Raw genomic sequence first — 26763 nt, 5'->3', positions numbered from 1 at the left:
AGACTGGTCTCAAACTCCTGGCGATTAGAAATCCTCCCACCTGAGCCCCGCACAGTGTTGGAATTACAGGTGTGAGCCACTGCCTAGCCAGAAGATACTTTTCCTACAAACTTGTGTTCATAGCTTATATATCTGATATACAAGTAAAGTGAAACAGCAATCAACAGAGTAAACACGTATATGACCTGAGGTATCAACCCATGGACCTTCCATGGATTATTGATTTTCAAAAACGTAGAATGCATTAGAATTGCACTCAACACTAAACTATGCTGAAAAGACTATAATGGATAATGGAACATTAGGGCCTTGCAGCCATCTCAGGTAGGTTGTCATTGTGAACATCAGTCATTGTTTAACAGAACTGCGGAAATGCCGAAGTCAGTTTAATTGAATTCCGAATAATAAAGTTTACCATTATTACCTTGGGTAGTCTTGAACTAGCTTAGAAACAAAAACCAAACCTAATAACATTTAAGGTTAGAGCAGAAAAACATTCAGTCAACCTGCTTTTTTTTTTTTTTTTTTTTAACGACAACTTTTTGGTTAGGATTTTTGTTTTGAGAAAAATAAGATTAGTATAAAAATAAGATAGCCAATTTATTTTCCATAAAATCAATGTGACAGAAAATCTGTCCATTACATTAAAGACCACCAAAAATGTTATTCCTGCCATGCATTTGAAATGAGAGAGGAAAATTTTATAAACGTTTTAATGTGCAAAAAAGGTATTTTCCTGCAGTAACCCCTGAGATCTTAGTATTTTGTTTGCCAGGAAGTTAACTTTCTATCCTATTAGAATATACCTATTTTTAAAGGTTAGTAACTAATTATAATTTCCTTAATAAGGGTGAAAGTGCAAAATTTCAAGAGAGCCCTTGTGATAATTTGTTCAGATTTTTCACAAAGATTTTTCTAGTTGCTTCCAGTCTGTGGAAAACCCACTCTTTAGGGTTAAAACATTTGCGAGCAATTGAAGTGTAGGATACAATCCTGAATAATGTAGCAATCTTTTACAAAAATCTCTATATCAACAAGAAAAATAACCTTTAGGATAATACTAAAAGAAAGGAAAAAAAAAAAAAAGAACATAAGTGACTCCAAAGCTGAATTCACCCAGACTTCTTCAGAAACTCCATTTTGTCCTGTGTCTTCCAGACCTGAGTTAATTAATGGAACCTGTGAAAACAATCACGCGTCTGTGTTTTTGTGAGAAGAAAACGTTTTCCTTTATGTGAAGTACTTTTCTCTTCCTACGTTCTCCCTCTTTAACTGGTAGTAAATTCCTATGGTATGTTGGTGAGTCACAATTCATAAACTCTTTATGGGTGGCTGTGTCTTGTGTATTCTAGCCCACTAACAAATAAAGCAGGCTTTTTTTTTTTAATTTCTTTTTTCTTAAAATAACTAATTAATTATCTAGTTTAAGAAGGAAGGTGCAGAAGGAAGAACAAAGCACCTGTGATCTCACTTCTCAATTTAAAAAAAAGTTTTTTAAAGCAAAAGCCCCTTGCCCTTTTTCTTCTTTTTTGAGACAGGGTCTTACTTTGTCACCCAGGCTGGAGCGCAGTAGCGCAACCTGGGCTCATGGCAGCCCCAACCTTGCAGACTCAAGCGATCCTCCCACTTCAGCCTCAAGTGGTTGGGACTATAGGCATGTGCCACCATGCCTGACTAATTTTTGTATTTTTTGTAGAGACAGGGTCTCGCCTTGTGGCCCAGGGTGGTCTCAAACTCCTGAGCTCAAGTGATCTGCCCGCCTTGGCCTCCCAAAGTGCTAGGATTACAGGTGTGAACCACCATACCTGGCCTCTCTTCTCAGTTTTAATAATTTGAAATTATGACTCAACGGAGAATATGACTGATACTGTGTCTGTCAGAACACTGCTAACTTTATATTGGTGAATGACTGTGAGTCTAAAAATAGCCACCAAAGAAATGAAGAGCCACCTGGCAGAGACAAAGATATTGTGACCAGAAGAAGGAGATTATTCTGAGACACACATAGCACTTTGACTTCTTTGATCCTTAGAGAGTATTTCAAAGTTCGTAGAAATGAAAAGCAGCAGAAGTCTTCTGGAGGATAATCAATTTGATTTGCAAATTCGACTGCCAAAAAAAGGGCATTTTTACTTGGCCTCACATCTAAATTAGTTAGAGCTGTAAAAATGCTAACTTTCCTAGCATTTCTTCCAGGAAGCAGCCATTCATTTTCCTCTTCGTGTGTCTCATATTGGTTAAAACTCAGTGTTTCTAGAGACTTCAGTCATCAGTTCTACTAAACAAGGTAACGTCATCATTGTATCCCGGGGCTGAACACTCCAAGTTCTCTAGTAAAACATAATTGTTTTCATTGACATTCAGAGAGATGGCTTCTTTCTTAGCAGTGGATGTAAGCTCACTCCAAGTAATGTCAGTATTTTTAAAAGCATGTAGAAGGAAGATGCCAATGATAATAGTGAAGAATCCACTCAGGGTCCCAATGATGTCTCCAGCTGTCATGCCATACCACTCTTGGAATAAGACGGCAGAGCAAGCGACTACCATGGATGTGAAGAATACATAATAAATGGGTGTCACAAGAGAGGTATTAAAGGTGTCCAGTGCCTTGTTGAGATAGTTAATCTGTGTAGTTACTGAAAGCACAAGTACAGCCAGCAAAACAAAGACCAGAGGATGTTTGTAAACTGGCTTCCATTCTATCAGCTCCTTAATGGCAATTCCCAGGCCTTTGACAGAAGAAACTGAAAACGCTCCAATCAAGGAACAGATTGAAATATAAACCAATATATTGGTCTGTCCTTTCTTTGGAGCCACAATCAAAATCAGCACCAAGGAGATCACAGTTATGATCACAGCAAAAGAAATAAACCCTGTTAGGAGGAGAAAAGAATTTGACGTTAGAAAATGCTCACAGGATTATACCTTTCTGAAATCTTGTTAGTCATGAGTTTAAGAGCATAAGTATTTTAGAAATAGAAGTGAGATCAAATTAAAAACAACATTATATTGCATAGCTCTCAATATTTTATGAAGAATTTTCACAAACGTATCATTTAAATGTCACCAATACCACTATGAGCTAGGGCAAATATTATCAGAGTAATTTTTTATTTTCAGAGGAAGAAAGTGGCAAAGATTTGATTTTGAATATGTCTCTTGCCTCTACCATCCCCATCTCTCCCTTTCATTGTGTAAGACGGGAAGCATGAACACAAAAATAAGTTCTGCCATCTTTTCAGGAGAAATAATAATCAAACCTCACTGTGTCTCACAACCCACAATGCAGCCCACAATGTAGAAAGTTTATTACAATATTATTACAGATACTATTTGGTGAGGAGAGAAAGTGGAGCAGAATTTGAGTGGTTCTTTAGGGTGAATCACAGACCTGGGTCTCTCAATTTCATTTCCATTTCATGCAAAGATGTGACTTCCTCTTCTTGTGGGGCATGGATAACCATCACAGTTGACCCCAATATACTTAATATGCAGCCTATTTTCCCATGAATGTTCAAGTGTTCGTTTAAAAAGTAGGAAGATAATATTGCACTGTTGGGAGAGAAAAAATAAAAAATCACTATAGTTCAATTACCTTTTGATCCCATGGCAGCTCAGAAGTCACACTGTGGTACATGCCACCATATATCCCAATGAGCTGACTGGAATACGCTATATGACACTGAGAACCTGAGATTGGTTTGAAACTCAGAACTGATGGGCAAATATGCTTCATTGTTTTTATATCTAAAAAGCTATAATATTCTATATCTTATAATCTTCCAGTGATCTTACAAGAGGTTCTACTCAAGTCATTTTCAATTTACCCATCTTTTCCTGTAAAGCCAAGCAAAATAGAAAATCTTTTATTTCTTACTGGCATGATACATTTAGAATATGTATGCCCATGGATGTTTCAAAGAAAGATACATTCCTAAAGAAAAATTACTCTGCTCAGGGCTAATAATCAGCTAGTTCATACCACTACAATCAAACGGACCGGGGGTATTCAATCTTTTGGCTTCCCTAGGCCACACTGGAAGAATTGTCTTGGGCAACACATAATACATACTAACAGTAATGATAGCTAATGAGCAAAAGAAAAAAAATCACAAAAAAACTCATAATGTTTTAAGACAGTTTACAAATTTATGTTGGGCCGCGTTCAAAGCTGTCCTGGGCCACATGCAGCCCATGGGCCATGGGTTAGAGAAGCTTGACGCAGATTTTCAAAATATCAAAATACTTTACCACCTGCTACTGCTCTGATACTTAGACTTATCCGGTACTCCTAATGTTTCAGTTGCTGTGGTTTCTGCAAACCAGCCTCCTTCCTCTAATGCCCTGTATCCCCATGAAGGCAATTAAGTGCCCATCTGTCCTCAAGATTATGATTAATTACCAGGTACTTTCCTAAAGTTGCCCTCATGTGGCCACTTGTAGGACTGCAGCCTTAGTGAAGACTACTGTTACTACTACAACTAGCTATTCATTGCATAGACAAGTGTTCGAAGTGCTTTATGTGTATTAACTCACTTAATTCTCACAACAATCCCATAAAGAAGCTAAAAAGAATTTAGTAGGCTCAATCATAAGTTTTCTACTAGAGGTTGATAATGAATAGAAAAGAAAAAGACAAGAACAGATAAAAATGTATATGCTTATTAAACACATTCATTTGGGATCATAATAAACTCAGAAAAATTAGATCCACATTCCATGAAATAGGAAAATTATTCCTGTTTCCAGTACTAAAGATACCGGGTCTCCAAACAGAAGTATCCAGCAAACAATGCAAGAATTTTAGTGAGAGTTAAAATTTAACCAAAACACCATGCTTTTAAAAGTCCTCTGATAACTACAGTCATTAACCACTATGATGAGAAAAAGAATTGACAGGACTCTGGCAATTTGTTCTGATGAGAGATTTAAAAAATCTTCTATGCTTCATTGCATTGTTACAAATGTAAAACACATTTATGTTAGTAGGAAATCAAACTCACTGTGTCTTAGGTTTTTAAAATAATAATGTGACAGTCTATTTCCTATTTCTACGGTTATTGTCTTCTCAAGTTATTTTTGTGATTTCAGGCAAGAAAAAGTATTATTCTCACTTTATGAATGAGTAAACTGAGGCTGAGTGACTTGTCCAAAGCTTCCCAGGAGTCTCAGAAATAATTTGGGTTCATCTAGACTTTTAGAGCCCAGGTTGGTCTAGATTTGTGTGTTTGCTTTTAGATATCCATAGCCGTATGTTTCTTATGGTTTAAGTTTATCTTGGTCTTAAAATACCTACAGAAGCCAAGTTCCTTGTTGCTCACATACCTTATAAGAACACTCAGAGCACCCAGAGGGGTGACCAAGGTGGCAGGTGCAAAAGCATAAGCAGCAAAATTTGCAGCTTCTCCTGCTCCCACTAGAAAGCAAGCAGAGATATTGACATAAAAAATGGGCTTGCTTGTCAGAAGAGAAAAACAAACGAGTCATGCAAAGCAGTGGACTTTTAACCCAAAGACATGGGAAGATGTAGCTAAAAATAATGATGTAACGTGTTTTATAGCGGGTAGGAGATAATTAATATTAAGAGATGCAGACAAACTGTAATACCAGATGATACAAACTCAAAAGATGCAAAAAATGGTGACAGATGAGTACCCATTTTAAATGGCTTTCAATAGAAATTTTTAGCTACTGAAGACACATTTGGTGACTCTGATCAACTCTAGTAGAGGTAGCTTTGTAGTAAGCAGATAATTCTTTCACTTGCTCAAGAATACCTACAGTTTTGTAGGTTACCCACAACCACCAAAACCAGTTTGGAAAATTAGAATGGTTAAACCTGGTGTGTAGGTAGGGAATAGCCAGCAATACCCGCCACAGTCCCATGAAGTTAGATATGCCTCTATTGTAAGTGATCTACAAGCAAGTAAATGTATCTCAGTAGCTTAACAAGATCCAGGGAGCTGTTTTAAAGTCATGATATGCTCCTGAATGTAATCTTTTTCTTATCCGAGGAGCTCTAGACTTGCATGATATAGTGTGCTACAAATAACTTCTAGAGTGAGAGAAATCCCTTCAAGAGCTGGGCTCTTGTACTGGGGCCAAGTTATTCTCACAGAACACAGCTGGAAACTTGCCCACAGAATGTAGTATTTCATGCTGGCAACTACACCAAGCAAATGCTTATTGTAGAGAGAGAAAGGAACACTAGCATAATTTTTTTCTTTTTCCATTTGTCTGGCTGCTCTGCTACATCCCCCCAAATCTATAGGAGTACTCACCATTAGGAAAACATCATTAAACAAATCTAAACTTACAGAACAGAGTATTAAGACATTGCTCTCATCGAAGGAACCACGGCGAGGCCAGTGACTCATACCTGTAATCCTAGCACTTTGGGAGCTAGACGGGAGCAGATCACTTGAGGTCAGGAGTTCGAAATCAGGCTGGCCAACATGGTAAAACCCCATCTCTACTAAAAATACAAAAATTAGCCAGCTGTGGTGGCAAGCGCCTTTAATCCCAGCTACTCTAGAGGCTGAGGCAGGAGAATCACTTGAATCTGGGAGGTGGAGGTTGCAGTGAGCCACTGCACTCCAGCCTGGACAACAAGAGCGAGACTCTGTCTCAAAAAATAAAACAACTAAACAAATAAAAAGAAAAAAAAAAAAAAAAAGAACCGTGGCAGTTTTCTTGGAATATTAAGGTTTCCTTGGATATTTTATATTATTTATATTTTATCTTTATAAATAGCTTTCCAGGAAAACATTGACTTCATGATTAAAGTACTGTATGTATGTCACTTACTTAATCTCTAAGGTGTGCTTTTCTCTCTTCAATACTGACATAAACATTTTTACATGGTGAAAGCAAAATTGCAAATGTAGTCACATAATATTCTCCTTATAATTTCATTATAAAGTATGGGTAGAGGGTGGGGAGATGCAAGTAAAAGAGAAAAAGAGAATGATCCAAATACCTATCTGGAATCTTCCCAGACAGCCCTGGTCAATTTTTATTCAAATAGATAAAGTGGATGTAAAAGCACCCTAAAAACTGAAGGGGGTGGCCGGGCACGGTGGCTCATGCCTGTAATCACAGCACTTTGGAAGGCCGAGGTGGGTGTCCTGAGATCAGAAGTTCCAAGACCAGCCTGGCTAACATGGTGATACCTCGTCTCTACTAAAAATACAAAAATTAGCTGGGTGTGGTGATGTGCACCTGTAATCCTAGGTACTCGGGAGGCTGAGGCAGGAGAATCGCTTGAACCTGGGAGGTGGAGGCTGCAATGAGCCAAGATCGTGCCATTGCACTCCAGCCTGGGCCACAGAGCAAGACTCCACCTCAAAACAACAACAACAACAACAAAAAACTATAATAAACAAACACTAAAGGGGCTATACATATTTAAATTATTTTCATTAATCACACTTTTAGACTCCACCATTTATTAAAGAAAAGGTACCCAGTTCCTTCCCATAACAGGATCTTACAAATACTGAAATGTGTTGCTTGGTTTGGGGAAATTCAGGGAAGCTTTAAGACTCCTGGCTACAGAGGGAATTTATGATGCCCTTTTTGAGGGGAGCTTCCGTTTTGGGATTTAAGAAATTTCACTTAGTGGGGAGACTGAAGTCAGCAAAAGTGGCTAAGGGAGATGAACGCTGCCTTCTATTTGGATATCACATTAGCATTTAGAAAGTGCTTTCAGATCCTACAAAGTCTCGTTTAATCCTCACAGCAGGTCTGGGAGGAAAGAGAGTGCTGACACCCCTCATTTCTTCTCCATTTGTTCAGTACCAAGCAGCCACAGAAGCCTTTCACTTATCCATGTTGTTGTCCTGGCAAGGAAACTGTACTCGTTCTTGAGAAAATATGTAGTATATATAGTCACAGGTTCAAATTAGGAGGTGGGAAAACATGAAAGAAAAGTACTTTTCTCTATTGTTATGGTGAAGAAAATAGCAGAAGTCTGTGGTTCAAATACAATATTTGAAAGGTCAACGTTTTCCCTTGCATTCCAAGACAGTACTGAGGGCACAGGTGGTGGGAAATAAGAGTAAAAATTAATTTATTCATATATAATAGTATATATAGGACAATATATTATACCAACACAAAAATTTTTAGGCTTAAATTCCATCCTTGTTCCCTTCTTGACAGGAAGATTAACCAATTTTGAAAAATTTCATATAATCTATTTACTGTCTTACAAATGAACAGTATTCTCAGTATTAAAAACTTACTTGACAGCAATCCTACCCACCAGAGCCATTCCTTCAGGTAAGAATGTCCACCTTGTCCTAAAATACAAAAAATAAAAATTAACAAAAAATGGGTTCTACACTGGAGGAAGGTTTGAAGAATTGACTTCTAGGAGCGTACTGGATTATGGTTAGAAAAGTTAAGTCAGTAAACTAAAGTCTCTTGGCTTATTTACTTGGTCATTTCCAAAGCTCTTTTAAAGCTTTTCCCCCCTCAATTTACAATGATTTAACAAATCCCCTAATGGATTAATTGCATTTAGATTTTTTCCCACGTTTCTCTTATAATGCTCTCATGAACCTCCTTACACATACATCTTTGTAACACTGGAATGATTATTTCTCCAGGATAAATTCCTAGAAGTGTAATTGTTGAGTAGGAGGAAATGCATTTTTTAAAGAAATTGCCTGCCAGAAAAGTTATGTCAATTTTTTAAAAAACTTTGCAAATTTGATAGTCTTAAAATGGTATGTCATTTCAATCTGCATTTTTCTGTTTGCCACCCATTTTATTCTTTTATGAATCAGGAGTTCATTTTTGTTTTATTTTTCCTGATTTTTAAAAGAGATTCGGGGTACAAGTGTAGTTGTGTTACATCAATCTATTGTAAAGTCTGACCTTTAGTGTATCTATTACCTGAATAGTGAACATTGAACCCAATAGGTAGTATTTCATCCCTCACCTGCTTCTACCCTTTTACCCTCCCACCTTTTGGAATCTCTAGTGTCCATTATTCCACTTTAAATGTGCATGTGTACCCACGGTTTAACTCCCACTTACAAGTGAGAACACGCAGCTTTTGATTTTCTGTTTCTGAGTCACTGCACTTAGGATAATGGCCTCCAGTTCTGTCCATGTTGCTGCAAAAGATATGGTTTCATTTCTCTAACAGCTAAGTAGTATTCTATGGTGTCTGCATATAAATAAACCAGTCCTCTGTTGATGGGCACTTAGGTTGATTTCATGACTTTGCTGTTGTGAATAGCGGTGTGATAAACATTCGAGTGCAAGTGTCTTTTGATAAAATGATTTCTTTTCCTCAAGTAGCGGGACTGCTGGATTGAAGGGCAGTTCTATTTTTAGTTCTCTGAGAGATCGCCATATTGTTTTCCACAGTGGTTGTACTAATTTACATCCCCACCAACAGAGTAAAAGCATTCCCTTTTCTCTGCATTCTTGCCAACATCTGTTGTTTTTTGACTTATTAATAATAGCCATTCTGACTGGTGTAAGATGGTATCTCATTAGGTTTTAATTTTCCTTTCTCTGGTGATTAGTGACACTGAACATTTTTTCATATATTTGCTGGTTGCTTGCATGTCTTTTGAAAAACGTTTGTTCATATCCTTTACCCACTTTTTTATGAGTTTGTTTTTTTCTTGTTGAGTTGACTGAGTTCCTTGTAGATTCTGGGTATTAGACCTTTGTCAGATGCTTAGTTTGCAAGTATTTTCTCCTATTCTGCAGGCTTTTTACCCTGTTGATTATTTTTCTTGCTCTGTAGAAGCTTTTTACTTTAAGTCACATTTGTCTATTTTTGTTTTTGTTGCATTTCCTTTTGAGGACTTAGTCACAAATTCTTTGCCTAGGCCAATGTCCAGAAAAGTTTTTCCTAGGTTTTCTTCTAGGGCTTTTATAGTTTCAGGTTTTACATTTAAGTTTTTAATCCATCTTGAGTAGATTTTTGTATATGGTCAGATATAAGGTCCAGTTTTGTTCTTCTATATGGTTCTACAATTTTTCTTGCACCATTTATTGACTAGGGCAGCCTTTCCCTAGCATATATTATTTTCAACTTTGTCAAAGATCAGTTGGTTGTAGGTATGTGGCTTTATTTCTGGGTTCTCTATTCTGTTCCACTGATCTATGTGTGTATTTTTATACCAGTACCATGCTGTTTTGGTTATGATATCCTTACAGTATAATTTGAAGGTACTGTGATACCTCCAGCTTTGTTCTTTTTGCTTATGATTGCTTAAAACTTTCTGTATTATGTTTCTGTGTCACCTTTGCTTTTCCACAAATGATAAGTTTTTCTTAATTTGTAGGAAATTTTATTTAATCATCAGGTTCACCATATTTACGTCAGTCAGATGTGTGGACACAAATACTTCATTTCAGCTATGGTTAAAATTAAAAACAGAAAACATAAATAGTAAATTACATTGGTACTAATGAGGACTGTAAAGGGAAGAAGATGGTTGACATAAGAGCTTTTGAGAGTTTGGATTAGTCAATGAGAGAATAACAAGCATCAGGTAGATGCACTCTGCTTATTTTCTACCTTGTCATACTGAAATCAAGTTTCTGTTTCATCTACTGAAAAGGACAAAATGCTTTTAAGGTATTCAAAGGGTTATCTTCCTACTACTCTAATCTATAACTTTATGTCATTATATTTACTATAGAAAATGGAATTTTCTTATGAATTTTAATATACTTAGCCCTCTGCATTTGACCTAATTGATTTTGTTATAATTAAACAGGATATATATGCTATGAAGACTATTTTGCAAAGTAGTTAACTGTGCTTATTTAGGACTTTCTCCTTAAGAAATTGGCAAATAACTAACTTGGAATCATATTACAACCCTGGACCTGACTATTGTCTAGTTGGTATCTCTTTGGGTACTAGTGAAACAATATTTATTTATGTATGTTTATTGGTCATTACATTTGCAAATAACTAAGTTGGAATTATGTTACCACACTGAACCTATTGTCTAGTTGGTATCTCTTTGAGTACTAGTGAAACAATATTTATTTACATATGTTTATTGGTCATTTGCATTTCTTATTTTGTTTCTTGTTTATATGCTATGTCTATTTTCTGTTAGGGTACTAACCTTTTTACTTATTGACTGCAGTTACTTTTTATATATTATGAAACTATACTTTGTCACATATTTCATCATATTTTCCCCAATACATCATTTACTTTTTAGTTTCAGTTTTTAAATTTTTTCCATATAGGATTTTTTTCTCAATCTAGATAATCTCTTCCTTTATGTAAAATGAATTCTTTATCTTTATGCTTAGAAAAGGTTTTTTTTTTTTCCCGATTATTTCATTTTTTTGGCCAGGCGCAGTGGCTCACGCCTGCAATCCCAGCACTTTGGGAAGCCGAGGCGGATAGATCATCTGTCAGGAGCTCGAGACCAGCCTGGCCAACATGGTGAAACCCTGTCTCTACTAAAAATACAAAATTAGCTGGGCGTGGTGGCACATGCCTGTAATCCCGGCTACTTGGGAAGCTGAGGCAGGAAAATCACTTGAACCTGGGAGGTGGAGGTTGCAGCAAGCCACAGATCATGCCATTGCACTCCAGACTGGCCGATAGAGCAAACCTCTGTCTCAAAAAAAAAAAAATTTATTTTATAAATGCTCTATCTGGAATATATTTTGCTGGTCGTTCAGTGAAACTTCCTGTTTTCTCAAATTTTTAATTCATATAATACTTTGGAATGATTTGTGCTTTTCTCTAGTTTGAAGTACTTACTTTTTCAAACTAACAGGTTCAGAATTTGTTATATATACTTGGAATCTCTTATAGTTTTCAAGTACTCTTTACCAGGTGCATGCTTAGCTGTGCCAAAATTATCAATTGTTTTAACCATAGCATATCTTTCTGATAGTACAGAATCTCTCACCAAATAAATACTTTGTGAGCATAGTTTATAAATTATTTGGTTTTTCCATATAGGATGCTAGAACATCCTAGATCTTCAGAAATGCTCAACATGGGTAATCAGACAGAAAACTGTTAATGGAAAGGAATAGTCAAACGAACCATAAATGCTATGACCGCGTATTCTTATTGTATTTTATTGATTTTGTAAATATCTGGGTATAAACACTGCCGGGAAAGTTCCCGTTCCTTGAATCCTATCGAAGAGTAAACCTATCAACACTCGAAATAAAGACGTAATACAACTAAAGGTATCTTTTCGGTGAAATTTGGTAGAATCAACTCTCGAGGGGTGGGGTGGGGATACTATTAGAGATGGTCAGGGCCTTTATGGTGATGCTACTCACCGGTCAGAATCTCGTCGGCTAAGAGAGCGGATTGTGGGGCAGGGAGAAGAGTTCCAGGCAATGGGAAAGACCTGGGTGGGGGACTGAACAACCAGGAACCCCCTATTCCAGGAACAAGAAAAATGGTGGGAGAAAAAGCAGAAGTTGGAGAGGTGGCGGGAATCAGGAACACTGGAGACAGCAACTGGGCTCCCATCCCGAGAGACAGAGACTAGTCATCAAGCCGTGGTTGTTATTGCTGGTCTGGGATAATTTTTAGTTGTACGTGTATTCTTATTGCTGTGAGGTTGCTTACGCCCTGATAGTAGATTCTCAGGGGGCAAGGGCCTTTAAATTGTTTGGCCCCTAATAGATGTTGTTAGTCAATAAATGGATGCTTTCTTCAGAATTCAAAACACTGCTATTTACTTGAGTGACACTTAGGAATTGCTGGTGAGATGCAGAGATACATCACTGGTAAATGTGAGTTTTCTATTCATTTTAATCAAAGACCTAAGTATTTTTCTAACATCCATATGGAAAAAATCAATAACTATAAATTACACAAGCACGTTTATAAGAGTAGTGTTGAGATGTGGCCTTATAACAGGATCATTTCTGCAGTTAGAAACTTAAATTCATTGGTTGCATGTGTTTCTTACCAGCTCTAGTAACACCCTTGGTGGCCAGTTGCAAGAGGCCCTTCTTTTTCAGGATGAAGCTGGAGCCAATAAAAATACTTGAACTTACTGCCAGTGCCAAGCCCACATAAAGACTGTATTTGTTTTCTACATTTGCTGAAATGCTCAAGTTGTTTATGCTGGAATTCAGGTCCGTGTAGAGCACAGGAGAAGCCAGCAGCTGTGAAACATTTGTGATCTCACACCAAGCCTGGAAGGAGTTTGGACAGACCAGAGACAGCACATATCCTGGAAAAAAGGAAAGGAGAGAATGTCAGGAATGAAAGGGAGAGGTATTAAGGCTTACTGGCTTTCTGCAGGAAACAGAGCCTTGAGTGGATGGTACTGAAACATTTTACTACATGCAGGGAAGTCCTTAACAGGTGGCCCACAGGCCTACAGACATTGTCAAATTGGCTTACACAGATTTTTAAAAATGATTTTAAAGTGTTTAGCTGTCATCACTTAAAAATGAGCAATTTCACATGAAAGCCTAGATTCCCCCTATAAATTCGATCTGGCAACACTTGTGTCTTTGTTCTGGCGAATCAGCAACTTGATGGAGCAGTGAATAGCTGTTCAGACCTGGCTTGTGCTCAACAGTTCAACACAGCCTGTCACATCCCCTTCACTCTGCATTATCAGCCTGGCTACTGGAAAGCAGGGCTTGTGGGGCCTGAATGTAGGGAGGAAGCATAGCACCCTCAGTCTAGAAATCACATTGCAAGAAATCTATTCGCTGGGTGTGGTAGCTCACACCTGTAATACCAGCATTTTGGGAGGCCAAGGTAGGATGATTGCTTGATCCCAGGAGTTTGAGACCAGCCTGGGCAACATAGTGAAATTCCATCTACATAAAAAAAATTGAAAAATTAACCAGGCATGGTGGCGCATGTCTGTGGTCCTAGCTACTCGGGAGGCTGAGGTGGGAGGATTGCTTGAGCCCAGGAGGATGAGGTTGCAGTAAGCTGCGATTACACCACTGCACTCCAGCCTAGGTAACAGAGCAAGACCCTGTCTCAAAAAAGAAAAAAAGAAAAAAGAAATTGGCTGGGCATTATGGCTGTAATCCCAGCACTTTGGGAGGCCAAGGTGGGTGGATCACTTGAGATCAGGAGTTCGAGACCAGCCTGGCCAACATGGTGAAACCTCATCTCTACTAAAAATACAAAAATTAGAGGGGCATGGGCATGGTGGTATGTGCCTGTAGTCCCAGCTACTCTGGAGGTGGAGGCAGGAGAATCACTTGAACCTGGGAGGCGGTTGCAGTGAGCTGAGATCATGCCACTGCACTCCAGCCTGGGTGACAGAACGAGATTATCTCCAAAAAAAGAAGAAGAAGAAGAAGAAAGAAGAAGAAAGAAGAAGAAGGAGGAGGAGGAGGAGGAGGGAAGAAGGAGGAAGAAGAATTGTTAAAATTGTTAAATATCAAAATAAAACAAACAAACAAATACAACAAATAAACAAAATACGAACACAACAACAAATTGTTAATTTATTAAATGACAAATAAATGAGAAATAATGAGAACAATGACAATAAATGATAGCCAACATGGAAAATGATAAAATGACAATGATAATTTATTAAATTATTAAAATGAGAAATGAGGATAGCCTAAACAGCCAAATGAGCAACATAATGATAGCCATAGGTTTATAATGACAATGATACGATAAATGATAATGACAATGAGCAATGACAATGATAATGATAATGATAATGATAAATGAGCAATGAGCAATGAGAAGGAGAAAATGAGCAATGACAGAATGGATAAATAAATAAATAAAATAAATACATTGTTAAATAGCCAAATAACAAATAGTACTGAAATAACACAATAGCCAAATAAATAAATAAACAACAAATGAAGAAATAAATAGCCAATGATGATGATGATGATGATGATGATGAGATGATGATGATGATGACAACAGCTAAATAAATAAAGATGATGAAGAACCGTCCAACCATTCTGGTGGCAAGATCACCTGACGGCCACGAAGAATCATAATATTTCAGAAAATGTTTTAAAAGTGAATTTAGTTTTCTGTACCACTTTCACTGATTTTTCAGGTCTATTAATACACTGTCTCCTAAAGATAATAGAATCTAATAAAAAATGAATTAAGTATCATTAGGTTTTTTAAAAAATGAGATTCAAAGAAGTATGTAAATCCCCTGAACCAAGTCCACTATTATAAATGTCTTGGAATTTTGAGGCTAAACACTAAAACACAAAATGAAAACAAAATGAAATGAAGTTTTACACTATGTAAGACATTTTTGTAATCTGTTCTCCACTCGAAAAGACACCAACAAGGTGACATTGTGACAAGATGTTCTGTCTTCCCATCTTTTTTCCTTTAAAAATGGCAAATTCTCCCATTATGAATTACCCTAAACAAAAGAGGGTAAAGGAAAATTAATCAGATACAATTTTGTAATTCAATTTTTAGAAAAGTTTTACATTTCAAAAATCTTAAGGCATATAAGCAACAAAAGGCTGTTTGATCAAATGATGTCTTAGCAACAAGACTTCCATAAGTGGACCTATATACCTCTGGCAAAGCTTCATGAAGCCACCTGAATTTTACCACATGCAAAGTTAAGAAACACCCATGAAGTTCAGGTCTGGAAAATAATAAAATAATGGAATTCAAGGTTTTCATGACTATTATTTAATTTATTTCTGTAATTTGAAAATGACCCAACTTTGCTTCAGAAATCCAGAATAGTTGGACATGGTGTCCCACCCTTGTAATCCTAGCACTTAGGGAGGCAGAGGCTAGAGGTTTCCTTGAGCACCAGAGTTCAAGACCAGCCTGGGCAATATAGCAAGATCTCCACAAAAACAAACAAACGAACAAACAAAACAAAGAAACAGAAATCCAGAATAAACTCAAAGTCAAAACTAAATATTCTAACTGCTGCAAATTTTCATTTCTTTTTTTTCTGAGACAGGGTCTCACTCTGTTACCCAGGCTGTAGTGCAGTGGTGTCATCACGGCTCATTGCAACCTTGACCTCCTGGGTTTAAATGATCCTCCCACCTTAGCCTCCCAAGTAGCTGGAACCACAGGCATGCACCACCATGCCCAGCTAATTTTTAAATTTTTTTTGTAGAGATGGGATCTCACTACATTGGTCAGGATGATGCTGCAAATTTTCAAGCAAGTTAGCCCTTAGCAATCTTGTTCCACACCACGTTTATCTCATTTAAGCCCCAAGAAGGGAAAGTGATTAAGTATATTTTTGTAAGAATTTTGATTACACTCATTCCTGAGAAAATATCGGACCTGACTTACCAGTGAATTCCATGACTGCATTCATGTCATTTACTATGCAGTTAACATAACCATTCTAAAACTTTGTCTCTGAAATCAGTGTGGGTGGATCTCATTCCAGTGAAACAATATTCCTTCTAAGTTGTTGACATAGCAAAATGTTTCTGACATTGTAGGGGGTGTGGGAGCAGAGGGTTATAAGGGAGATCAAATGATCACTGTTGCATTTTGCAAGTTCTCATTGTAACTGGCAGGCATGAATGCTCCAAGTTTTATGGCAGGAAAAATAATAAAAATCTTGTCTGGTTACTGACCTTAGGACTTAAATTGTTTTATGCTTTGGGAACATGTTAGGGAGAGAGCCTACGGCAGATATGACTGAAAGAGGAAAGAAAGGATGGGTTAGTGGATGTGGAGTGGCCTATGGGAGAAGGGGAGAGATGGGTAATGGAGGTTGTGTGGGCAGGGAATTTGGAGTGTTTTAAAGGAATCAAAGACATCTCAAGTCACAATTGGCTTATCAAGATTCAAGTAAGCACAGTAATTTTCCAGGGAGTTTAATGTAGACTTTATTCCACAGAAAGAGAACATCTACTACATTCATTATTTTTCATTTTTAATAGACACCATCAATAGTCCTCTAAAGTGACTATACCAAGGTATACTCTTGCTAGCCAAGAACATGTATTTCTTCTTTGATGTTATTTTTCTAAATAGAGAGTAATGAATATTTAGGAAATATATGTTATAAATATATATATATACACCAATGTATCAAACAGCTAATTTAAGAAATAAAGCATCACCCCTCAGAGTTCATAACTATCCTGATTTTCTCTTTAACATTCTTTTGCTTATAAAAAAGATTTTCTCCATATATCTTGAAAATGTTTTTGCCTCTTTTTGCACCTAAGAAAATGTAATGATAAAGACATTGTTCTTTGGTGACTTGTTTTCGAGATTCATCAAGACATGATGCATGTGGCTGTAGGATTTGTTTTTCCCCCACTGTTCTAGAGAATTCCACTGTATATCACACAATTTTTCTATTTTGTAGTTGGTTGATAAGTAATTTACAGATCCTACAAACAGTACTCCTAATGTTCTCCTATTATGTTGAACTATATGAAATTGATAACTGAAAAATTTGAACCCTATGACAAGTAGTTTCATATAGATCAACCTAATATTTATCTTCTATGTACAGGTGTAATAGTTTACATACACACAACTTTAACATTTAAAAATGAAGATCTACCATCTATAATCATGGGCAAGTTGAGTAATGGCTCTTGGTTTCAGTTTCCCCATCTGTAAAATGAGGGACTTTGACTCAGTGATTCTAAAGTTTGATCATAATCTATGTTTGTTCTCAGAATTACTTACATACTGGTGCCTCATAAATGTTGCTGATGGACCAGTTCTAAACTCATAGACACTGACAGACGGGGGATAGTTTAAAGAAACTGATGCCAATATATTAAGTGACACTGGCCAAAGTTATGTAACTGCTAAAACCAGGGCCAAGTAACCCAAATCCCATCCAACATTCTATTTCAGAAAAATAAAAACATAAAGTACAAGAAAAAGCCAGTTGAAATTTATTATTCATTTATATGAGGATGAAATGCTTTAAATAATTTGTCAAATATTTGCCTATAGAGAATAATAATATAAATAATAATTTAAATGGTCCAGTTTATTACATGGAATAGAAATCTGGTTTTAAGAAAGTCAATGATTGTATAAAACTACCTTTTTAATCACTGCAAGATATTTCCTGTTGGGGGTCTCACCATCTATTCTACTGTGATAGTTTGGATTATTATTCATTCAATATTCCACCCCTTACCCTTCCCAATGTGGGCAAAGGTGCTTCACCTGATGTTGGGCTGAAAGTGATTTGGTGGCCAATGGGATGTCAGCAGAAGTGATATGAAGCTAGATTTCAAAAATGCTTATGTGGTTGGGTTTACTCATTTGCATCTCTGTAATTCCCTGAGGAGTTGCTCTACATTCAGCCTCAGCACTCAAATGAAGACACATGGAGCAGATCTGAGCTCATCCCACATGAAGGAGCCAAACCCAGGTGGACGTGTAGCCTGAAGCAGAGACACATAGGTGAGCCCCATCTAGGTCAGTCAACCTTCAGTTGACCTAGAAACCTAAGCAAGAATATGTGATATACCTGCCTATTCATATTAGCATAGGAATGACTGAATGAAATCTCTTTATGTCTGGTACAATTTATTCTCCAAACACTAATCAGTGGGAAGTAAGTTATATCACTCCCTGGCTTAATCCTCCCTGTCCCCTGTCACGGTTTTTCATCTTAACAAAATCTCAACTCCTCACTAACTTTGAACTTTAAAGCTTCTCATGCTCTGAAACTACCTCATCTCTGACATCATATTGCATTACTCTCCCTCTCACCCCTCTCTGAAACACTAATCTTCTTTTCCTTCATTCAACAAATATGTATGGTGTACTACCTGTTGGGCATTTTCTAGTATCTGGAGACACAAAAATGAATACGACAGTGTTCCCTCTCTCTTATATTCCAGTAGGAGGAGTTAAGATTAACAAACAAATAACTATATGTATGTTAAGAGTGCCATGGCAAGTAGTAAAAGCAGCATCAAGGAATATATTTTTTTAAAACAGGATTAAACAAAAGAGCCTCTCTGCTAAGTCTAAAAGCAGAAACCCTGAGGGGTTGAAGAAACTGCAGTCAGCCAGGTTACCTGGGGTGACAGAAAGGGAGATGGTATGAGATGTGGCTAAAGAGTAGGTGGGAGAAGGATCAGGTGAAATGAACCTTTAGACAAAGTAGGTCTGATCCTGTCATTCCTCCTTCCAAAACTCCACAAGGGCTTCCCTTCTCATTCAGAAAAAAATCCCAAATTCCTACTATAGTCTATAAGGCCCCGTGGAATCCTGTCTCCAGCTGTCTAATCTCATTCCCCACTATTGCCTTTTCTTCTGTTCCTTTCATAGAATAAGTTCCTTCTCAACTTAAACTTTTTAAAAAGCAGCCATTCCTGAGCCTGTTACGGAGTGCTGGCTGGCATACTAGCTTCTAAGTGAGAGGACTAAGCAACTCAGAGAGGCCTTCCCTGCCTTCAATCTAAAGAAACCTCTCACTTTCCATCATATGTTCCCAATCAAATAGACTTCCTCATACAGCTTAATTACAGTTTTATAACAACCTTCATACATGTTTGAATTTGTTTCTTTTAAAGATAATTTTGGATTAGAGACTCTTTTGAAGCATCTGTAGCTTTAAAAGTCAAAACCAATGTGGGGTGAGGGGTGACTCACACCTGTAAACCCAGCACTTTGGGATGCCAAGGTGGGAGGATCACTTGAAGTTAGGAGTTCAAGACCAGCCTGGTCAATACAGTGAAACCCTTATTAAAAATACAAAAATTAGCTGGGTGTGGTGACATGTGCTTGTAGCCCCAGCTACCTGAGAGGCTGAGGCAGGAGAATTGCTTGAACCCAGAAGGTGGAGGTTGCAGTGAGCCGAAATTGCACCACTGCATTCCATCCTGGGCGACACAGTGGGACGACTCCTCAGAAAAACAAAACAAAAACAAAAACAAAAAAACAAAAAAACACAAAAAAACAAAAAACAAAAAAACAAAAAAAGTCAAAACCAAAGTATGAAATTAACTTTTTCTTCATGGAAGTTCAACTGGAATGCTCTATCTTCAGATCTCACGACTGACACCTTGTCATTTGGGTCTCAGCTTGAATATCACTTTCTTAAGGGGCTTTCATTGAATACCCAATCTAAACATCCCAACACTCTTGATACATTACTGCTATTATAATGATCTTTTAAATTACTTTGTTTCTTGCATAGTAGCTGCCATCTGGACAGTAAGGTGCCTGAGAGCAGGAACCTAGTCCTAGAGTCTAGGACCAGACTTGCAGACCCCTTTATTCTAGCACCTATGCCACTGCTTGGCACATGGGACTCTTGTTATTTGAACGAACAAGTGAAATTTTGAGTCTTTGTTTACTCCATGTCAAGCTCTGAGTGGTATAGTTCATATGTAATCCCACCTGTACCTACTCTTCAGAACTGTAAACTGGAGGGATGATCCCCAATTTATAGACAATTTATAGACAGGCAAAAGGCTCAAGGAAGCTAAGTTACAGCTCAGACTGTCTGATGCCAAAGCCTAATCTCTTCCCACTACTAATAACGTGCATTCAGATTTCTAAGTCTTTCTCACCAGCTTTCCACACAATTAATTACTATGGTTAATCACAGGTATTAAGCCTGGAGCTTAAATGTTTCTTGTTGGAACTCAATGAACAAGCAAAGCAGGAAAAATATCCGGAAGCTCAAACACTTTAGTGGGTGTAATTCATATACCCTCCTTACTTACAGATCCTTGGGTAAACAAGGGTGGGTGTGGTAGTAACCGTCAGATTTGCTGGGTTAGAAATTATTTAGAAAAAGGGCACACAACCTGACTGTCTAGGAAATAATTCTAGATTCAGCTGCCTTAAAAATTTTGTTTTTTAAATAGTTTGTGAATTGTTCACACATTTTTTCTCTTTCTGAGAAAAAATGGGACTAGGGAATAATTCTAGATCCAGCTGCCTTTAAATTTTTGTTTTTTAATAGTTTGTGAGTTGTTCAGGCGTTTTTGCTCTTTTTGAGAAAAAAAGACTAGAAGATAATTCTAGATCCAGCGGCCTTAAAATTTTAGGTGTTTTTTTTTTTTTTTTAATAGTTTGTGAATCATTCAGGCATTTTTCTCTTTTTTTGATGTCTCTTTTCTTCCTTGCTGGCATGGTTTTGACGAGCTCACTTGTTAAAAAGGAATAAGCTGGAAAGTCAAGAGGAGAGGAAACCAGGGAAGTTGCAAGCACCTTTGCACAGGTGTATATGTATATACATACATACATATATATGTAAGGGAACTATAGATATGTGTGTGTATATATATAGTTCTTACCATGCCTTTCACTGCCTCCCTTCCCCTTTACTGCATTACCAGGTAAATTAAAAAGCTGCTTTCCCCTGGGTACGGTGAAAACCATCATTTCAATGTATCTACATCCTTCCAGTCGCTCCCCCTACCCCCTTCCTTACTTTTGTCGGGGCCTTCGGTATGGAGACTGCAGAAAGCCCACCAGTGTTGCGAACACCTGGCGAAGGGCAAGGAGCCTCGGCCAGAGATTTCACAGGGCTCGGGCGGGAAGCAGTGGGAAGAGCCTGCAAACGAGTGCTCCCGGTTCCCGGTTTCCTCTCCAGTACGGCTCTCGCCTTAAGCAGCCAAAGAGTGACTGCACAGCGAGTCAGACAGGCTCGTGGGTTTGGAGACTTTTTCATCTCCAAGGAAGAGGAGAGATGTGGACGGCCCAGACTTGCTCAGCGCCCACCCCCGCGGCCCCAGGCTCTCCTCTCGCGGTGCTAGATCCCCAGGAGTCAGAGGAGGGCGCAGCGCAGAACTCCCACGGGCCCCCCAGGCAGACACGCCCTCTGCCCACCGGGTGACGTCGGCCCCAGACTTTGGAAGCCAGCCTGAGTCAGAGGAAACGTCCTTCTCAGAGGGACTCGGGATTCTTCCCATAGCATTCTGAGTTTCCCAGTTCCACACGCAGCACGCGGTAATTTACACGGGTCGGCCTCGCGAATCGAGTGGGAATCTCATCTGCCTTATTCCACTCAGGTTCTCCAGCACAGCCCGAATCGCCTAGGCACCCCTAAGTAAGTGCTGAACGCCTGGCTGGACGGCCGACTGACCGAATGAATGAATGAGTGAACGACTACGTTAAGAGTCGGTACATCCCCCCTTCCCAGTCTCCGCCAAGTATCCGGGGACCGCCCACCCGGTCTCTTGGCCACCCAGCTGCTAGGTCCCTCGGCCCAGGGCAGACACAAACCTTCTTGGCAGGGCTCTCCAGGCGGCAGCCTCACCTGTGCCCCCATGGCCCCGGGAGGGGGCTTCCGGAACGCCGGCGCTGGCTCCTCACCTGGGCCTCTCTTCCACACGCACCCGCGGCGGACCCGGCTGCGGCGTCTAGGAATGGGGCGCCCTGACCCCGCCCCCAGAGCAGCCTCCGCCAATGGGCATGGCCAGGCGGGGCCTCAGCGCCAGCCGCGCCCCGGGGCCTGGGGCTTGCCGCGAATTCTCAGGGGCCCCACAGGCCTGGGGGCGGCCCGTGATAACTAGTGTATCTGGCAGGAGTAGCAGCTGCCCCTTGGCGCGGCTGCTGGAGCCGCGAACTAGAGAAACACAGACACGCCTCTTAGAGCAACTGCGTCTCTCGGAGCGTGGAGCCCGCCAAGGTAACTCCGGGATTTGAGTGGAGTGGAGGCTACGCTGAGGCCCCCTTCTGGCTCCTCTCTGGTCGAAAAGTCTCCCCGGCTAGACAGAGCTCTGCTGCTTTTGGAAGCCTTCAGATGTTAGTTGCTTTGCACCGAAGCTGCTGACCTCTGGGGTTCTGCGCGGATTGCCAGGCTCAAGTTTATTTTGGGGGCTGTAGAGCAGACTTTGCCCTTCTGTGCTGTTATCAGCTTCTGTCGCTGTCCGTCCACGCCCGCTATATCCATCCACTCCCCATTCCGTCTCCAGCAGGCAACTCCCGCTACCCTGCCCCATTTTCTGGGTCATAGAGATATTTGAAAGAAACCTTTAAGGGAAAAGCAATGCCCAAACTGGAAAGACCTATTCCCACAAATTATTAATAACTAATGTTTATGATATCCTTGTTATACCATACATATGTAGGCACATTATGTATTAAATCTCACAGCAATCTATTAACGCTCAGTTTACAGATGAGGGATTAGAGGCAAAGAGTGAGGTTAAGTAACCAAATCAAGGTTGGAAGACTTGACAGCAGGTATTTATGCAACAAAGAGTGAGCAGGGCTGCGGGGTAGCTCACGCCTGTAATCACAGCACTTTGGGAGGCCGAGGCGAGTGGCTCTCTTGAGTCCAGAAGTTCGAGACTAACCTGGGCATCATGGTGAAACCCTGTCTCTACAAAAATTAGCCAGGTGTGGTGGTGTACTTCTGTAGTACCAGCTACTCAGGAGGCTGAGGTGGGAGGACGGATGGCTTGAGCCCAGGAGGTGGAGGCTGCAGTGAGACATGATCGAACCACTGCACTCCAGTCTGGGCAACAGAGACCCTGTCTCAAGAAAAAAAAAGGCGGGGGGTGGGGTGGCGGTGAACAATTCGGGCTCAAACCCTCACCAGGGAGAACTGGGGTGCCTTTGTGCTCTGGCATTTTAACACCGAGGAAAATATTCTCATGTACTCAGGTAGCCTTTGTTCTAGGTAGGCATGAACAGTGCTATTAATTTTATTACCTAAGAGTTTCATAGCAGAGGCCTCAATCTTGTTTTTCTTGTTCTTAGGCTGATGAGAGAAGAGCTAAGAACAAATTAGTCAACATACCAATCCAAGGCATCCACTTTTATAATACATGTGGATGACTTTGCAGAGAAGGAACACCATGGAGAGTGGAATAGGTGAAAGTTGAAAGCGAGGGAGATTTATGTCAATTTTCCATAACAAGCCTTAAAACTTAGACTTCTATTTAAATGTTTTCTTTGGATTTCCAACTTAAAATTTTGTCTTTATCAAAGATTGGTAATGATGGTAAACGTGATCTAAGGTGCTTATTTTTTATTTAACAAACACTTGGATAGCATTTACTATGTGGCAAGCACTATTCTAAACTCTTTGTAAATATTTACTTTGTAAATCTTCATGAAAATCCTGTAAGGTCGATACTGTTACCCCCACTTTACAGCTGAGGAAATGGAGCCACACAAAGATTAAGTAACTGGCCTATGCACACATAGCCAGTAAGTGTGGAACTGAGATGCTAACCAAGAAAGTTGGGCTTCAAGTATGTGCTCTTAACCCATTTGGTAATTGGACATTAAAAAATAAAACTAAAACAGACTTTAAAAAATGTATCTTTATTTAATTCCAGTTGCATATTAAGGTCTATTTTAGGTAAGAGGTATTTTGTTGTAGTTCTTGCTTTCAATTCTGAAAATAAAGAGAAAAACATTCAGAAAAAAATATTTAAACTTATTTAAGACCACTGTTTTTCCAGTTTAAATGTTGCCTAGCAGAAATTTAAAATGTGTATTTTCCTTCATTGACAATTTCTAGATGACTTTGGAGATTACCGTTATAGTACCACACACTGTCTTTAATGACATAAATTTGGAGGATATTTATTCCCTCCCAAAAGCATGTTGTTTGTTTAACTAAAAGAAGAACATTAGAAAAATCTCCAACTAACCTATTCTTTGATTCTAGGAAAATTCCTCTTCTGACTCAAAAATTAGAATGCGATAATAAATGAGACCCTCTAAAATGCCAACTTCTGTTTTATTGGTCTTTGTGCTAGGACACTTAGACCCGGGGGTGATGGTCAAAATAAATAATGATCAGTAGAGCCTTAGGGCCTCAAGGGACAAGGCCACAGGTCTTTCGAGCTTGGGGAGGTCTGGGAGGGTTCCTGCTGTGTCAAGGTTAACCGCTGAGTTGCTACATTGTTGGGAGGTCTGTGGTTTCTGTGGCTAAGAATAAGATGACTAGGCGAGAGGGGTGGTAGCTGGGGAGTAGAAACCACCTTTGCAAAAATTGTATCACTGAGAAAATTTTAACAGTAAGCTGAGCTAATTCATCCTCCATCTTGCCTTTCCCTTAATTATTGCTGGGTTATTGGGCTGTGAAAGGAAAATAAATCTTAGAGCCCCCAAATCACTAAGCTAAAGGGAAAAGTGAAGCTTGAAACGGCTTAGGGCCAACCTGCCTCCCATTCTGTTCAAACTCACACCTCTGCTCACTGACATAAATGCATATCTGATTGCCTCCTTTAGGAGGCAACTCAACTAGCCTTAGTCAGAAACTCAAAAAAATGCAACCATTTGTCTCTTATCTACTTATGACCTGGAAAGCCCCATCCCTGGTTCCAGTATTCCTGCCTTTGCTTTGAGTTGTCCTGCCTTTCCAGACAGAACCAATGTTCATCTTGCATGTGTTGATTGATGTCTCGTATGTCCCTAGAATGTATAAAACCCAACTGTGCTCTAATCACCTTGGGCACATGTCGTCAGGACCTCCTGAGGCTGTGTCATGGGGTTGCATCCTCAACGTTGGCAAAATAAACTGTAAATTAACTGAGACCTGTCTCGAATTTTTGGGGTTCAAATTTTGGTAACCACAGAGGGATTCTGAGTGGAGATGTCCCTGACCTTTGACAAATCTCCTATCAGTGCTTGGTACCAGCATGAGCTAATTTTATGACTCAAACCAATAGGACAAGTTGCTGAAGTCTGAGAGCATCCCCTCCAGAGATTTCCCCGAATTTGGTCAAGATCTAAATTTTATTTTGCTGTACAACTCCTCTTTTTTGGAGTTTTACTTGCTTCCATCAAGAAAGACACATTTCCTGTTTCTATGACGTTGGAAGGCAGGTGACTCCTTTATGGAGTTTGGCTCACTTCCGACAGGGAAGAGGAGTAGTTTTTTTTTTTTTTTTGTATTTTATTTTTTATTTTGTTTTTGTTGTTGTTGTTGTTTTCCTGCTTCTTGAATGGTAGAGAGCAGTCTATAGCCTGAGACTTGTCCCTAGGTAAGTAACTGAATTGGGGTTTGTCTTGGTTAAAGTTAAGATTAACAACCAACTGGTCTTAATTTCTCGTTACCATTAGAGCACTCAGTGATCATATAAATTGTGCCATTGTTTGTTTTGCTTAATTGTTTTTTTGTTGTTGTTTATTTCTGTTTTTTATTGTTGTTTTGGTCTTTTTCCCATTGGGTTTGATCAACTCTATCCAACTTGATCAAATCCAAAGGAAAGTTCCAAATTGTGGGGAAGAAGGCCTGAGAAGTGGCTAAATTCTAAAAAAAAAAAAAAAAAAAAAGGTGGTGTGGAGGGGAGGAAAAAGGAAAAAAAAAAAGAGGAAAGATTTTTGATTTTGACTACTAAAGGGACTTTATTTACATAAAGCCACCTTTTTGTTAGCCAGGCCAAACTGAAAGCAATGGCTGTCCTCCCACACTGCTAAGGTCCCACCTGATAGCTAAGGTTGTGCCTTTTTTCTTTGTTTCCTACCAAAACAGCCCTGGGTTTGGTTCCTAAATCAAGCCCGTTCTGGTTTGATACTTGGTACTTCTGAAATAGCAGCAATTTGTCCTAGCTGAAATATAGTGAGGACTAAACTGATTTTTTTATCTTGCCCAAATTCCTGTTTAAAGTGTCTGCGGAGTCCTGTCCTACAAATCATAAATTCTCATCATAAGGGTTTTATTTAAGCCTATATATCGTGATTTATTTTCCAACCTGACTCTGACATAACATTTTGAGACAAGGAAGAAAAGCAAAATTATTTTACCCTAAAACACGTTTCTTTGCCATATCTTGAAATGGCCCTGCAAAGCGGTTCTTTGTAGGGGAGAATTTGCATCTTTAAAGAATCTCTGTTAACATAGCTAGATCTTTTTCTTCCAGATCCTC

General features: G+C 39.0%; 1 protein-coding gene across 1 annotated transcript; it reads right to left on the bottom strand.

Moving 5' to 3' along the window:
• Window positions 1–1742: 1742 nt before the first annotated feature.
• On the bottom strand, window positions 1743–22316 carry NIPAL1 (NIPA like domain containing 1). The gene is made up of 6 exons (XM_003898653.5): window positions 22157–22316; window positions 12942–13208; window positions 8247–8303; window positions 5326–5416; window positions 3392–3552; window positions 1743–2873 (listed from the first exon to the last, which is right to left on the bottom strand). The coding sequence occupies exons 1-6, from the start codon at window positions 22200–22202 to the stop codon at window positions 2263–2265; spliced, it is 1233 nt and encodes a 410-aa protein (XP_003898702.1). The 5' UTR covers window positions 22203–22316; the 3' UTR covers window positions 1743–2262.
• Between the last annotated feature and the right edge of the window lie 4447 nt (window positions 22317–26763).

The sequence above is a fragment of the Papio anubis genome, chromosome 3, assembly GCF_008728515.1.
Source record: "Papio anubis isolate 15944 chromosome 3, Panubis1.0, whole genome shotgun sequence".
NCBI lineage: Eukaryota > Metazoa > Chordata > Mammalia > Primates > Cercopithecidae > Papio > Papio anubis.
The sequence above is the reverse complement of the archived record's forward strand: the minus strand, read 5'-3'. Positions and strand labels throughout refer to the sequence as shown.

Coding starts and splice junctions, on each gene's coding strand:
- NIPAL1 (XM_003898653.5), bottom strand. CDS start 22,202: ATGGGGGCACAGGTGAGGCTGCCGCCTGGAGAGCCCTGCCAAGAAG. Junction 13,209..22,156: donor TGGAGAGCCCTGCCAAGAAG/GTTTGTGTCTGC, acceptor CCTTTTTTCCAG/GATATGTGCTGTCTCTGGTC. Junction 3,553..5,325: donor GCTCTGAGTGTTCTTATAAG/GTATGTGAGCAA, acceptor CTCTCCCAACAG/TGCAATATTATCTTCCTACT.